This window comes from Ailuropoda melanoleuca, chromosome 5 (assembly GCF_002007445.2).
Source record: "Ailuropoda melanoleuca isolate Jingjing chromosome 5, ASM200744v2, whole genome shotgun sequence".
Taxonomy (NCBI): Eukaryota; Metazoa; Chordata; class Mammalia; order Carnivora; family Ursidae; genus Ailuropoda; species Ailuropoda melanoleuca.
In genome coordinates, this window is record NC_048222.1 from 99,094,965 (window position 1) to 99,110,285 (window position 15,321).

The following is a 15,321-nucleotide window of genomic DNA, read 5'->3' on the forward strand; positions in this document are numbered from 1 at the left end:
TGAACTTCCTGATTCACTAGAAGTTCCACATGGTGAAGATACCAAGTATTCAGAAATGGAAAAGCAGAATTTGAATTCAGATAAAATACTAGGTATGCTCCTCCTTAGAAGCATGACAGAAGCAGACACTTGTTTTCTGTTTTTAATTTTTTTTTTTTTTTACTTTGGTCATTCGTGCATTTCTTTCCTTTTCATAGCATCACATATCAACTCTCAAATTGATGAACCACCTTCTGTCATTATTTCTCAATGTTCCAGTATAATCTCCTCCATCTGGACATTTTTAAAGATCAACGGCTTTCAATGTGGCTCTGTGTTGTTCATCAAATGGCACAATTCACACAGGGGACTGACTGTCCAGGCTGTTCCCTGCACAGAATGTGGTTGTGAAGAGAGTGAATACAGAGCTTCAGCTCTTTTAACCCTTGCTTCTCCGGTAGGGAATCATTTAAGATCTATAATATCCTACAAATGGATAAATTCTAATGAATTTTATAGTAGTTAGTCATTTTATTGGTAGACAGAAGCTTTATCTGAACCACCAACTTCTACTAATAACATGCAGATTTGAGATTTACTATTCTCAATCACTGGGGCCACCTTCTAGTGAAAACGGTATTTATCAGTTGTAAAGTTTTTTTTTGCCCCATCATTATTAGAAATAATGTCCTCTGATATAACAATCTAATATTCCAGAAACCACCTACAGAAATAAATCTACAGGGGCACCTGGGCTCAGTGGGTTAAGTGGCCAACTCTTGGTTTGGCTCAGGTCATGATCTCAAGGTCATGACATCAAGCCCTGAGTGGGGCTCCATGATGCTGAGAGTAAAGCCTGCTTGGGATTCTCTCTCTCCCTCTCCCTCTGCCCTGACCCTCCATCCCTCTTTCTCTCTCCCTCTCTCGAAAGAAAGAAAGAAAGAAAGAAAGAACAACAAAGAAAGAAAGAAATCTACATTTAGGTAAATATGAAACCTTTTCAGAGTTCTATTACACTATTTAGAATAAACTCTCATTTTCTCCCTCCTTTTCTCACTATATTCCTGAGGTTGGGGAGGGCAGTTTTCTCAGTCAAGTAAGATCATACTTCCTCAAAGAATATAAACCTTTGCAACGGGAAAGGTTTAAGTTCATTATACTACTGATCTAAAAACTATTTTGAAAAAAAAATGTCTAATGACAATTCTAAATTGGCTCTGATTATACTTAAGAGAGGAGGATACAATTAACCACTTAGATGTTCAATATAATCGTAATTTGACAGAAATCCCAAAGAAAGTGATTAGCTACAGGGATTTAATTTCATTGTGTTGCTTACATAGCAAATAGAAAATCAGCAATAATAAAAATAATATATTAATATTCTTGACATTTACAGCTTTAATTTTTCACTAAGATGTATTCTCACAAATGTGAATTTATTTCAAATATTGTATTTACTAAAAATATTAAAGGAAAGAAAAGGAAAAAACTATAAAACACTGTGATAGTGAGAAAGAAGAGAAAATTTGAACAATTAAACTTTAAATATTTTTGAAAACTTTTCCATAATTAAATATGCCTTCTAAGACAATTTATAAAGTTTGTCAAATATTTCTTATATCACTTATAATAGGAAATTGACTAGAAAATGTGGAGTGGGAAGTCTAAAGCACAAACTTGGAAAAATATTGTCACTTCTAATTGATCAATATAATCAAGGTGCGTTTTTAAAAATACCACTAATAAATGCTGGTCATTCAAAGCTATTTTATAAGTATCTCTATTAAAATTATAAATATCAATTAATTCACCTACCAGATTTGCAATGATATAATGGTAACCTTTAACATGCTTTCCAATGGTAATAACCTAACAAAGATAAAGAAACAATTATGTAATACACGCAACAATATAAATTAAAATTATTGATGTTATGACCCAATTGAGGAAAAAAGTGGAATTTTATCTACTATGTTTTTGGATATTCTATGATGAGTTCTGTTTCACAAAATATAATTATCAAATCCAGAGACTATTTCTCTCAGAAAAAAGTAACAATACACTTTTGTGCTTTACTAATGCTATCTTTCAAGAAGTCAATAACTAAACAAATAACTACCTCAGTTTTGTCAACAGTGAAAATAAGGTCACAAGATTTTAAGAAATGTAAAATGAAAAGAATGTTGAATCTATCATAGGTCATAATTTTATTCCTACAAAAAGCTATTTTTCTAAAACATTAGACAGCTTAAACCAACACTTGAGATTTTTATATTCACACATCAACACTCAAATTTATAGTAGAACATAAATTCTAAAAAATATTAATAAGCATATAAAAATTCTTATATGAATCTATAAAATAATATTCCCATCTTAAGAGTCTTGAAATGCTTGCAATTTAGTTCAAATGAACATTATTATTTCCAGCTTGAGGCAGCAAAGCATCAGAAAAGCTAATCTATCTCCACAAAAAAATTCTAAGTCCAAACTCATTGGCAAGATAAACACATCATGGAACATGTGGCCATTTTGGTAATGCTCACGACAGTTTGGGGCATTATTGAATCAATGTGACTTTTCACTGATCTATAGCAATTCAAGAGAGTAGACGCTGGTGAAATGGCCATGCTGTAGTACTTGTACTTAGATATTCAAATGTAATTTTTATTTTTAAGGAAATTGTCAGACCAATAGAAAGCATGAAATGCCAGGGCTACAGACAAATGTTCAAACCATTAGCTCATTTCCCTGATGACACAGTTTTGGTGGCTTCCCATTGCTTCTAGCATAATAAGCAAAATCCTTAATTTATGCTACAAAGTCCAATGATCTTGAAAGCTTCTCCAGCCCCTCTTTTTCCACTCTCTATACTAGAGTCTTATCAACCCTCTTTTTAAGTATTTTTGTACATAAAAAGGCTTCTTTCCATCACCTCAGGACTTCACATACTCTGCTTCCTCTGATTGGAAAGCTGTCTCTGTCACCGTATCATTTGTCTTATTAATGCTTCAGGCACAAGGAATCTCAGCCCAATTGTACCTCTTGGGAAAAGACTTCCCTGACTTCCCCTTGTCCCAGACAAAGTCAGGTACTCCAAAGCAATGCATTTAGCTAAAGAACAAGGGCAAAATCTTAGGAAAGATTCCACCAAATGCCCCTTTGATGTTTAGTGATAGCTATTTGGAAGGGAGTTAGAGCTTGTATCATTTTCTAACCTATTTTTATGTAATACAACTAAATTCACTTTTTCCAAGAAAATGAACCCTCTGTATTGAAAGGAAAACTGTGAAGAAAAGATGTCCTTCTGCATGAAAAACATATTAATTAGCATCACTTGAATTGAGTTGATTATGTCCCTCATAATTCCTACAGATATCTGTTGATTTTGCTTACTGTTCATTCTACTTTCTGAATCATGCATGTCTTCCTTTTGGGAATTAAACAAACAACAGCAAAACATTGTATAAATGGTGCTACCAGTAGTCGAATTTAGTGTTCACTGAAAGAAGGGGGGGATATGAAAATGCACTAGCCTTGCCTCTACATAGGAATTTGTGTTGACCATACTATCACATTTTTGCTTTGTAATATTCATTAACATTGCACTAACAATAGTAAATTTATTTTATTAGAAATATTAAATTTCTAAATGTTTCTGATGGCTAAGTCCTTCCCCCCATCACAACCAGAAATAAGTAACTCCAAGGTTTTATTGAATGATAAAATACTCATAATCAACAAAGATTGATTCTCTTTCTAATTTTAAGCTATTACACCAATAAAGTTTCATCACCTCTGTTCTCTTGTAAGTATTGATAGAGTGAATAAGTAAATAGCGTTTCCTTTTCTTGAAATGAGCGTCAACCCACTTTTTGCTTTGTAAACGTATCTACCCTTGAATGTTTTCCATGATCTCCTAATCTATTTTTTAATGTAATTTTTTTCGTAACACCCTGTTTTCTTCATTCATATACATACCATCATTACGATTGCATATTAATTTCTGTAAATATATCATAAATATTCACCTTAATGGGGTTTTGCCTGTTTTGTTTAACATTACTTTCTTGGATCCACACAGTGCCTATCTGGCAAACATTAGACACTCAAGGAAATTTACTGAATGAGTAAATGAACGAACCCAGGCCAGACAAATGCTGCCAGTATGTGAACTCTTCATAGATCCTTCTGTCCCTGTTAAAGATAGGGTCTTTCTCCTCCTCTTAGACCACATTGTTTTCTAACTTGTAATACTATAGTGTGACATGTAAAATTTGTCTTCCCCTCTAAACCATGGATTAATGGGGTACAGATCCACTCTTCCCTTTCTTTGCATATTTCATTCTAGACACAGAGGATGTCTGTAGTTAATGTTTGCTGAATGATGCAACCAACCACTGTACACACTCATTTAATAAATTCAAGAGTTTCATAAAAATACGATATACATGTGCAAAATCTCTGTACCTTTTGAATGGATTTCCAAATGGACATTTAATCATCATATATTTGTTTCAAAACATTCCATTCCATATATTCCCAATTTCTCCTATAGTTTCCCTCTTCTAGTTTTGGAAATAATTATTTTCACATAGACTTTCTCCAACATTTATTATGATGATCCATGAATTCATAAATTCTTTAAAAAAAGACTAATGACTATTATTAAAATTCATTTTAATGAGAATCTCCTATGGAATTCAAATGAGTTGTTGAGGTTCACATTTGAACAAGAGGCCTTCAGGTTAAAAACAACCCTAACTTCATCTCCTGAGACAGGAATCAAGATTTTTCCACTGAAATGTTCACCTCTCTGGCATATAACATTTAGCTCTTTCTCATAACAAGTTAGCTTTATCCAGTTATTTAATATTTTATGCGAGATCCATTTTGTATGTCTTAGGGCTTGTATTATTACGTATCAATTAAAGCTGCATCAACATTTATGTTTGCAAAATGCTTTGTGTTATACAAATTAGTGAATTAATTGTCTCCTCAAAGCCTAGAAGGGCCAGTAAATTCATACTTGACTGCCTATTTTTTTTCCAATCCTATATTAACCTAAGGAACTAGCAGCCACTACACACACACACACACACACACACTCATCAGTTGGGAAAAGAAGCAGATACCCAGTGAAGCAGATCTTATCTCATCAAATCTTGACGCTGCTTCACCAACATCCCTGGTCACTTACCCTATGTATATAATATGGTGGATCTTATTTTTATCATTAGGATATTACTGAATGGCTGTCCTATCCTAAAAGACCTTAAATGGAATCAAGGTGGTATAGTTAAGTACAGATGAAACATCCTTATGTCCAGTAAACTTCTCAAACAGCAAACACAGACTGAATATGTCTCTCCTACATATTTTAATTTCACAGATTAACAGTTTCAAAGTGACACAAAGCCAACCTAACTGGAGGAAAAAAAATCTTAGAAAAATAAATACAGGCTTTATCTAAAGACACAGATGCATTCAGACAATATAGGCTTAATGTTCCATACTGTGCTCTAATGTTTGATGTTCTCCATGTTTTACCATGAACTACTCACTTTTCCCTTAGAACCCCAGCCTTATTTTTACTTAATTGATGGCTATGTTCTTATCTCTAAAAAGTTCAAAAAGCAAAATTGTAAATTTCCAACTAAAAATATCAAAGTTTAGGGCAATGCTTATCATATAAAACATAAGACTCAGTAGTTACATACTGAATATAGTTAATGATTACCATGATGTGTCAGCATGATTGAAGACCATCTGCTATTGCTAACTGAAGCCAGAGGTAATTTAATTGATGATATTTGCTGCATCCTACATAAACCATAAAGGAAAAACTGCTGTTCAGCACCTCACGCAAATTCTCACTGCAAATGCTGACACTGCGTGCACATTCTATATTTGGTGCCATTAGAAAACAGAGGGTAGCCAACCTGGTCTACGATGTCGTTTACTTTATCCCGTTCACAGTCGAGGATTACACGCCGTTCCTTTTTTAACTCCAGATCTTGAAAAAGTGATCGGTATGTCTCATCTTTCTTGTCATTGTTAATGTTTCCCACATTGATAGCAGTCACTTGCCATTTCTTCTCAGCAGCAGAATCCAGCACAGCTTGCAGTGTTGATAAGCCTAGGAAGCCAAAGAAAAATGATGACTGATAAAGATACTTGAATAACTCAGAATTACGTTGTGAAATTGACAGCGAATATATTTTTACGGCTGATATTTTTGTGCAACTGAGGGGATGTTGACTCCTCCAAAAAGCTACAGTGATGATCTTTATCGACATCAACTTACTTCCGCTTCACATCAAAAGCTCTTTATCTATATGCTGTTATTCTGATGGAAAGAACCATGGTTTGGGGGGAAAATAGTCTCCCCTTCTTTCAGCTCTCTCAGCTATCTTCTTTCGGATATTACTAAAGAGTAATGTGTGTGATACCTTTGGTTAAAGTGAGATCCAAAGACATTGCACACATTTCTTTCTCTTAGAGAATGGGCAAGACTGTTTCTTTACATATGACAGTCTATCTTTTCATATTAACATCCTCAAGAGGTTGCAAACATTTTCAGGGAGACAAATCTACATGAGTCTTTGTAAGCATACGAGCCAATAATCTCATGAGGCTGTTGTATATCCTTCTATTGTCTTCTAGTCAGCAGTTGTTTTTCCTCAGCCTTCTGTCACATCATGTTTTTGTTATTGGAACTGATCCCATAGAGATTAAAATGTTCACCTATTAACCAGATGGTAGCAGTTAGTTTTCTAGCTCAGATTTGTTACATTTACTTAACTTTCCAAATGTAAGAGCTGTTTACTGTTTATCAATAACTTTGCTTATAGCAACATACGACTTATACAGTGACTAACTGAACATAATAAAATAAATAAATAAATAAATTTTCTTTTTCTTTTTAATAAAAATACATTGTCTCCTGTGTAGGACTGAGAAGGAAAACAATTGGGGAATTTATTGCTTAAAGTTAAATGTGCAGTTTAGCACTTGGAAAAGCAGTACATAAACTTGTCTTCCACACCACTTCAATTCTTCACAGCCAACCTAAATTCATCATTTCTGTTAATAGCTTAATGAACAACACCCAATCTGGGCTCCAAAAAGAATTCAGGACTCATCACATCATCTTCCTGATTCCAGAAAGTCATACATCTTTCTCAGAAGAATGCTGATTTCTTTTTACCCATAAAATGTGGGATTTACCTAATGTGATCACACTGCTTTATAAATTTTATTCATATGCTACACTTTATTTCAATCTATTTACTATGGCAAAAATTTGAGCATTCTGAAAAAAATTATTTAATCTGGAAAACATCATTAAAAATTGTATTGATTCAATACTGGCCAAGAAGACACAAGATTAGCCTAGAACATCTTGTGATACAAAATGCAAGGAAGCTCTCCAAAACTATCAGCCCTATGTCAAAAGACTCTGGAGCCAATGTGTTGAAGATCACTTTAAGTAAAGATAAGGCAATTTGGATATCAGTAAGAGTAATAACTGCAAAAGACTTAAATACATAACATATCTTAAATCCATGAATCCTTATTAATATCTAAAAATATAAACTACCAAAACTGAAACATCAAGAAAAAGAAAATTTGAACAGACTGATAACCAACAAAGAACCTGAATCAGTGATATTTAAACACATATAAATTTCTGGTTGCCTTTGAAGGATACTAGGAGCTGAGTTATTATTTTGAAATTGGTAAATAAAGGAAGAGAAACAAGAATTTTCCTGCCCTTCCTATATGAACCATACTCAGGATAATAATTAAGACAGCTTTTCCTTTTTGGAAAGACTCCAGCTAACAAATGAGGAAGGAATATAGATTTAGAATTACAACCACCTTGTAACACCTAGCAAATTAATGAACCAAGGTAACAATCATTAACTGTTGCTAAAAACACAAAAAGGGAGATGACCAGAAGTTACATGTCTCTAAATAGAAATATTTAACATCACCTGTGGAGTATTCCTGCAAAAAAATATGAACATGAATCTTACCAAGCTTCTAGACAAGCTACCAATTTATAAGGAATATGTAGCAGAGTGATATGCTAAATATCAGTGTTGCAATCATCAAACTGAAACTCTACATATGTTATTAAAGACTTAAGAGATATATTAACCAATTTGGAAATAGGGACGTCATTTTTATCTTGATTCAAATAAACTGTGGGAAAAAATAGATGATGATATTAATGAATTACTGTGAATCTGCCTGCAAATGATAATGATATTGTGGTTGTGCTGAAAACAGGAGTATTCTTTCACAGTACAAACTGAAATATGTACAGATGAAATGACATGATGGAAGGTATTTGTTTCAAAATAATCGTGAAGGACAAAGGGATATAGATAGTTACAGGATTCCTTGTATATTGATCATTAACAAAGCTGAGTTAAGAGTCCTTGGGGGTCTTCATACTATTCTCTTTATTTTTTATTTAAAATATTTCATTATGAAAATTGAAAATAATTTATTTTTATTTCAATTTGGGAAGCTGAACCATAAATTAAACTTAGAGTGAATTTGGGGTTTTTTGGCAAAACAACAATATTTGTTTCCTCTGTGCAGTCATGTACCAAAAACACAAGAATACACAAGAATTTCTCAAGGGATAATTTAAACAAGAGACCACATTACATTGTAAAAAAAAATCTATTAATGATAAAATTTCTTTTAAAAACTTCATGGATCACCTATGATTTCCATTCACTATTTATAAATAAATCTCTCCATGATTTAATTCAAAACATTTTCCTGTTTTTCATCATCAGTGAAGATAGAACATACAGCTGGCCATCATGATCAATTCAACAGCTCTCAAAGTGCTTGAAAACAGTTATTAAATCTATCCAGTCTTTTTTCCTGAGTAGGAAAAAAAAGCTAATTTTCTAAATCTCTCTCACTATGTAGGTCCTACTTTCCCACATTCGAATCTTTATGCAACTAACTCTTCCTTGTTACCTCCTTAAAAACATTATATCCATGAATGATCTTCCATTTGCTATCCACATAATATCATACAGTGCTGGGATTCCTTTCTTCCAGGCAGAAATTATTTTTTGTTTTTATTTAATCATGAAGTTTACCACATACTAAAATTTCAAGTGTTAATGTTCTTGATATTCTATTCCAACTTTCAACAAATATTATAAGAAATTTTGGATAAAACAATGATTTGTAAATATCAAGTGATAGTTCTATACCTAACATTTACTGGCAGTTCATCTTGTCAAAAAATATGGAGATGATGTATTAAATTAATAAGAATGCATTTAAAGAAATGGTTGAGTTTTCAACTTATTCATTTTTGTGTCAAAAGTAACTCACAGTTGGTGTGGATCTTCGGTTATTAAAACTCTCAGAATTAATGTTTTGTAACCTATGAAGCCTAAAAACATTACATCCATTAAGAAGCTAAATAGCTCAAGTGGTGCAATATCAGACCTGATTAATTTAGTGCCATCAGAAGACAATGAATAATATTAACTCATCTCCTAGGGACAGCCAGAAGTAACTCACAATCCATAAAATAGTCTGACTCATGATTTAAAGAGATTGCTGTCCCATGCTTAGTAATCCATATTCTTAGATTTGTTTTTTTGCTAATAGCAACAGACCTCTTAGTCTATCGACTTGATCTGTGTCTTTCCCACAACTAAGAGTTTTTTATTAATTCTGGTTACTTTAAAATTAGCAGATCATTTTAAAACTCACTGAAAATGCATGTTACAACTATTGAGGTGAAATTAACCTCTTCAAACCTAACACAAATTCATGTTCTTGGTCTCTTGGTACCACATTCTAATTAGGGGGAAATATTACTTGAGATAATTACTCTTTCCCTTCTACACAAACTTGTATCTTCATAAATACCTCCATCCCTTAATCAGACTATAAACTTGTATGGACAGTGGACATTCTTTATAAATATTGGTTTACTTCAAGTTATTACTAAGTAGTAATTACTCTACTTTGGTATCTATACTATATCAGGATAGTTGAAGTATAGCAAAGACTGATTTCTTATTACTGAATTACTCAGAACAAAGAAAGCTGGAGATATGCAGTTGTTCATCTACAAACAGGGAGAAAAAAACCCAGAAAATTAACAATTCCTCCTAATCCATGTATTTAAAATACATTCTAAAGTAACTCAAGAATATTACAAGGTCTAAAATTAAGTTTTAAACTCTATATTATCAGGCTTTTGGCTAAAAGAAAGACTAGACTATGTTTGTTGGACTACATTACCACTTCAAGAGCCTAATTGTTGCAAGACTAGTTATTGTTGTATAATCTATTTGTGAGCTGGCAATCATCCTAAAACTCTCCCAAAGTATTACCATCAGTACTTCACTGTTTCATCTTGAGCTAGTGTTAGTAATACCGGGAGAGAGTTATAGAAATGTTATCAGCCTAAAGACAGGTAAAGCCTAAGTGTTCTAGTCTGTATATTAGTGGGTAGAATTAAGAATGATTACTGCAAATAGGGATATTTCATTCAGACTATTTTTTTCTTTTCAAAAATATTTTCTTTGTTTCATTTAAAATTCACTGCCATTATTCATCTTTCAGGCACAGAAATTAATATTTATGATCTCTAAATCATGGCAGCATGCCTAGGCAGATTAGATTAACATATATTTCTCTCATTGACTTTCTCAGGAACATCTGAAAAGAAATTTATAATTTGGAAGTATTTTCATTCTATGCATGATTTCTTCTTGGAACCAGAATCAAAGTGCCTTCAGGGAACATATAGTATGGCTCAAAATTAAAATCAAGACATAAAGGTATAAAGCATTAGTTCTGGTTTTACTTACTGTCTATAGAAATGTGTTGTCTTACCTTATTGACATTGAACCAATAAATAGGAAACACATTTTGATGAAAATCTTGGTACAAATTTAATACATAAAACTATATTTAATGCATTAACATAGGTAAGCCCATTACTCTATAGTTCCAAATGTACTGAGGATCTATCTACCTACTGTCTATGAAGTAATAATATGCTTTTAGGAAGAGCACTGGGTCATCAAGGAGTGATGCAAAATGGCTTGGATAAAGAGAAGACAGCGGTCCTAAAACATCACAGGCACCAAATGAACATTTTCAGCACTCCTTTCATGAGTAAACTTGAAATAGAAGAAGACGAACTCTACCAAGACCAAGATGCATCTATGTCCTCCCTTGTTTATAACTGGGACATGGACTCCTGAACTTGTTGCTCAGCATTTTGATGGATGGTGGGAAGCAGGAAGGGTTTAAATGGCAGTCTTAGGAGCAGTGCAATAAAAAAGCATAGACAATTTTAATTTTTTTCATCCAGCTCATATTTGGGGCAAAATGTTAGTGAGCCATTTTCAAGCTTTGGCCCCATGCTGCTCAAAAGGACATCAATTAGTATATTTAGAAATTAAAATTTAACAATATAGAGATTCCTGGGTGGCTCAATTGGTTAAGCGTCTGCCTTCAGCTCATGTCATGATCCCCAGGGTCCTGGGATGGAGACCCACGTCAGGCTCCCTGCTCAGCGAGGAGCCTGCTTCTCCCTCTCCCTCTGCTCCTCCCCCTAGCTTGTGTGCTGTTCTCATTCTCTCTCTCTCTCAAATGGATAATAAATAAAATCTTTAAAAAAAACAAAAACAAAAAAACCAATATGTTTATTTAATTCTAGACTCTCAGAAAAGTAAAGATTATTAAAAATTGAAAAAAATAAAACCCTATATGCCAACAATTTAGACAACCTAGAAGAAATGGATAAATTCCTAGAAACATATAAATTACCAAAACTGAAAGAGGAAGAAATAGAAAATTTGAACAGACCAATAACTAGCAAAGAAATTGAGTCAGTAATCAAGAAACCACATGGCTTCACAGATGAAATCTACCAAACATTTAAAGAAGAGTTAATACTTACTCTTCTGAGACTATTCAAAAAATAGAAAAGAAAGGAAAACTTCCAAATTCATTCTATGAGGACAGAATTACCCTGATACCAAAACCAGATAAAGACACCACTAAGAAAGAGAACTACAGGACAATATTCCTGATGAATATTCTCAATAAAATGCTATCAAACTGACTTCATTAATATATTTTTAAAAAAATCATTCACCACAATCAAGTGGGATTTATTCCTGAATTGCAAGGTGGCTCAATATTCATAAATCAATCAATATAATACATCACATCAATAAGAGAAAGGATAAGAACCATTTGATCAATTCAGTATATGCAGAAAAAAAATTTGACTAAGTACAACATCCAGACATGATAAAAACCCTGAACAACGTAGGTTTAGAGGGAACACACCTCAACATAATAAAGGCCATCTATGAAAAACCCAGAGATAATATTATCTTTAATGGGGAAAAACTGAAACCTTTTCCCCTAAGTTCAGGAACAAGACACACATGTTCATTCTCACCACTTTTATTCAAAATTGTACTGGAGCCCTAGTTACAGGAATCAGACAAAAAAAAGGAATACCAAATTGGTAAGGAAGAAGTAAAACTTTCACTATTTGCAGATGACATGATACTGCGTATAGAAAACAAAAAAGACCGCACCAGAAAACTGCTAGAACTCATACACGAATTCAGTAAAGTTGCAGGATACAAAATAAATGTACAGAAACCTCTTGCATTTCTATACACCAATAATGAAGCAGCAGAAAGAGAAACTAAAAAACAATCCCATTTACAGTTGCACCCAAAATAATAAGATACCTACGTATAAACCTAACCAAAGTGGTGAAAGACCTGTACCCTGAAAATTACAAAACACTGATGAAAGAAACTGAAGATGACACAAAGAAATGGAGACATTCCATGCTTATGGATTGGAAGAAGAAATATTGTTAAAATGTCAATACTACCCAAAGCAATCTATACACTTAATTCAATCCCTACCAAAATACCAGCAGAATTCTTCACAGAACAAGAAGAAATAATCATAAAATTTGCATGAAAACACAAAAGATCCCAAATATCCAAAGCAATCTTGAAGAAATGCAAAGCTGGAGACATCACAATTCTGGACTTCAAGTTATATTACAAAGCTGCAGTGATCACAACAGTATGATCCCGGCACAAAAACAACACATAGATCAATGGAACAGAACAGAAATTCCAGAAATAAATCCACAATTATGTGGTCAATCAGTCTTTGACAGAGCAGGAAAAAAATATCCAATGGGAAAAAGAAAATCTCTTCAACAAATGGTGTTGGGAAGACTAGACAGCAACAAGCAAAAGAAAGAAACTGGACCACTTTCTCACACCATACACAAAAATAAATTCAAAATGAATGAAAGACCTAAATGTAAGACCTGAAACCATGCAAATCCTAGAAGAGAACATAGGCAATAATTTCTTTGACCTCGGCCAGAGCAACTTCTTTCTGTCTCCTGAGGCAAAGGAAACAAAATCAATAAATAGACTATCGGGACTACATCAAAATAAAAAGCCTCTGCACAATGAAGGAATCAGTCAACAAAACTAAAAGGCAACCTACAGAATGAGAGATGTTTACAAATGATATATCTGATAAAAGGTGAGTATCGAAAAATATATAAAGAACTTATAAAACTCAACACCTAAAATAACAATCCGATTAAAAATGGGCAGAAAACATGAACAGACATTTCTCCAAAGAATACATACTGATGGCCAAAAGACACATGAAAAGATCCTCATCATCACTGATCATCAGGGAAATGCAAATGAAAATTACAAGGAGATATCACCTCACACCTCAGAATGGCTAAAATCAACAACAAAAGAAACAGGTATTGGAAAGGATGTGGCGAAAAAGGAACCTTCATGAAATATTGGGAATACAAATTGGCACAGCCATGTGCAAAACTGGATGAAGTTTCCAAAAAAAGTTAATAACCTTATGACCTGGCAATTGCACTGCTGGGTATTTACCCAAATAATACAAAAACACTAATTCAAAGAGATACATGCACCCTTATGCTTATAGCAGCATTATTTACAATAGCCAAGACATGAAAGCAGCCCAAGTGTCTATCGATTGATGAATGGATAAAGAAGATGTGTTATATATACACAAAGAATGAAATCTTGCCATATGCGATGACATGGATGGAGCTGGAGATTATAATGCTAAGCAAAATAATCCAGTCAGAGAAAGACAAATACCACATGATTTCATTCACATATGGAGTTTAAGAAAAAACAAACAAGCAAAGGGAAAAAATAAGAGAAAGAGAGAGAGAAAGACTCTTAACTCTGGAGAAGATGGTTACCAGAGGGGGGGTGGGTGGGAGGATGGCTGAAATAGGTGATGGGGATTCAGAAGTGCACTTGTTGTGATGAGTACTGGGTGTTGTATGGAAGTGTTGAATCACTATATTGTACACCTGAAACTAATATAACACAAAGTATGTAAAGTAACTGAAATTAAAATAAATTTTTTTAAAGTTGAAAAAAAAAAAAACCTTTATAATCCATGAAGTAGAGAGAGTGCCACATCAAGGACAGACCAAGTTGGTTGAAATTGAAGCATGTAGAGATGTAGTGAGAGATGAAATAATGGAATCTGTTTTTAAAGCACGCATAGCAGGGATAAAGGGAGCAGAGGTGTGCTCGTGGTCACGTGACACTACATAAGGAAGTGCTTCCTTGAAGTGTATGAGGTTAATGGCTGAAGGAAAGAAAACCAGTCACACAATAAGTGCACGAATGAACTTTTTAAAGCGTAATATGATGGCAAAGCTATAAAAATTAAGACAGTAATAAGAAAAAAATTGGATAGCAAAATCCCATTTCCTCGATCCAAGTAAAACACTACAGAAAGATCAAGTCATTTGCTAATACTTTGAGTCTTACACACGTATCTCTGAAAATCGTTTCAGATCTAGTGTAACATTGTTCATATTAAAACAGAAGCAGCTATTTGATGATACCTTGAAAATGTGTCCATAAGGCCATTTTTGGCTTTAATATATAATACTTAACTTTAATATATAATACTATAACTCTAATATTCTTCTCTCAAAAGATGAACTTAAACTCAAATCAATTTGTACAATTTCATGACTGGAGATTATCTCCTCACTTCAATTTTATTTACTATTTCCAAATATGTATTAATGAAATCACTTCAGAATGTTTCATGTTCTTTTCACAAGTGTGTAAACTCATCCCTCATCACCTGATCACCTCCCAGAGCTTTTCTTCAGTATCTCTCTTCAAATACTAGAGTTTCTCTTTTTCTGTTTATGGCCTCTGTTGTCTATATGACTTTTCTCAAAAGTTC

General features: G+C 33.4%; 1 protein-coding gene across 7 annotated transcripts in view; it reads right to left on the reverse strand.

The window, feature by feature from the left end:
- Positions 1-15,321, reverse strand: part of GRIA2 (glutamate ionotropic receptor AMPA type subunit 2) — a 167,634-nt gene that overhangs the window by 61,038 nt on the left and 91,275 nt on the right. For all 7 annotated transcript variants that reach the window (XR_004625798.1, XM_034661467.1, XM_034661465.1 and 4 more), the window contains exons 4-5: positions 5,925-6,121; positions 1,798-1,851 (exon numbers count right to left, since the gene is read on the reverse strand). Coding sequence is in view for 6 of the 7 variants with exons in the window: in XM_034661467.1 (XP_034517358.1) it covers positions 1,798-1,851; positions 5,925-6,121 (251 nt within the window). In the remaining variant the exon portion in view is untranslated. The remainder of the gene's footprint in view (positions 1-1,797; positions 1,852-5,924; positions 6,122-15,321) is intronic.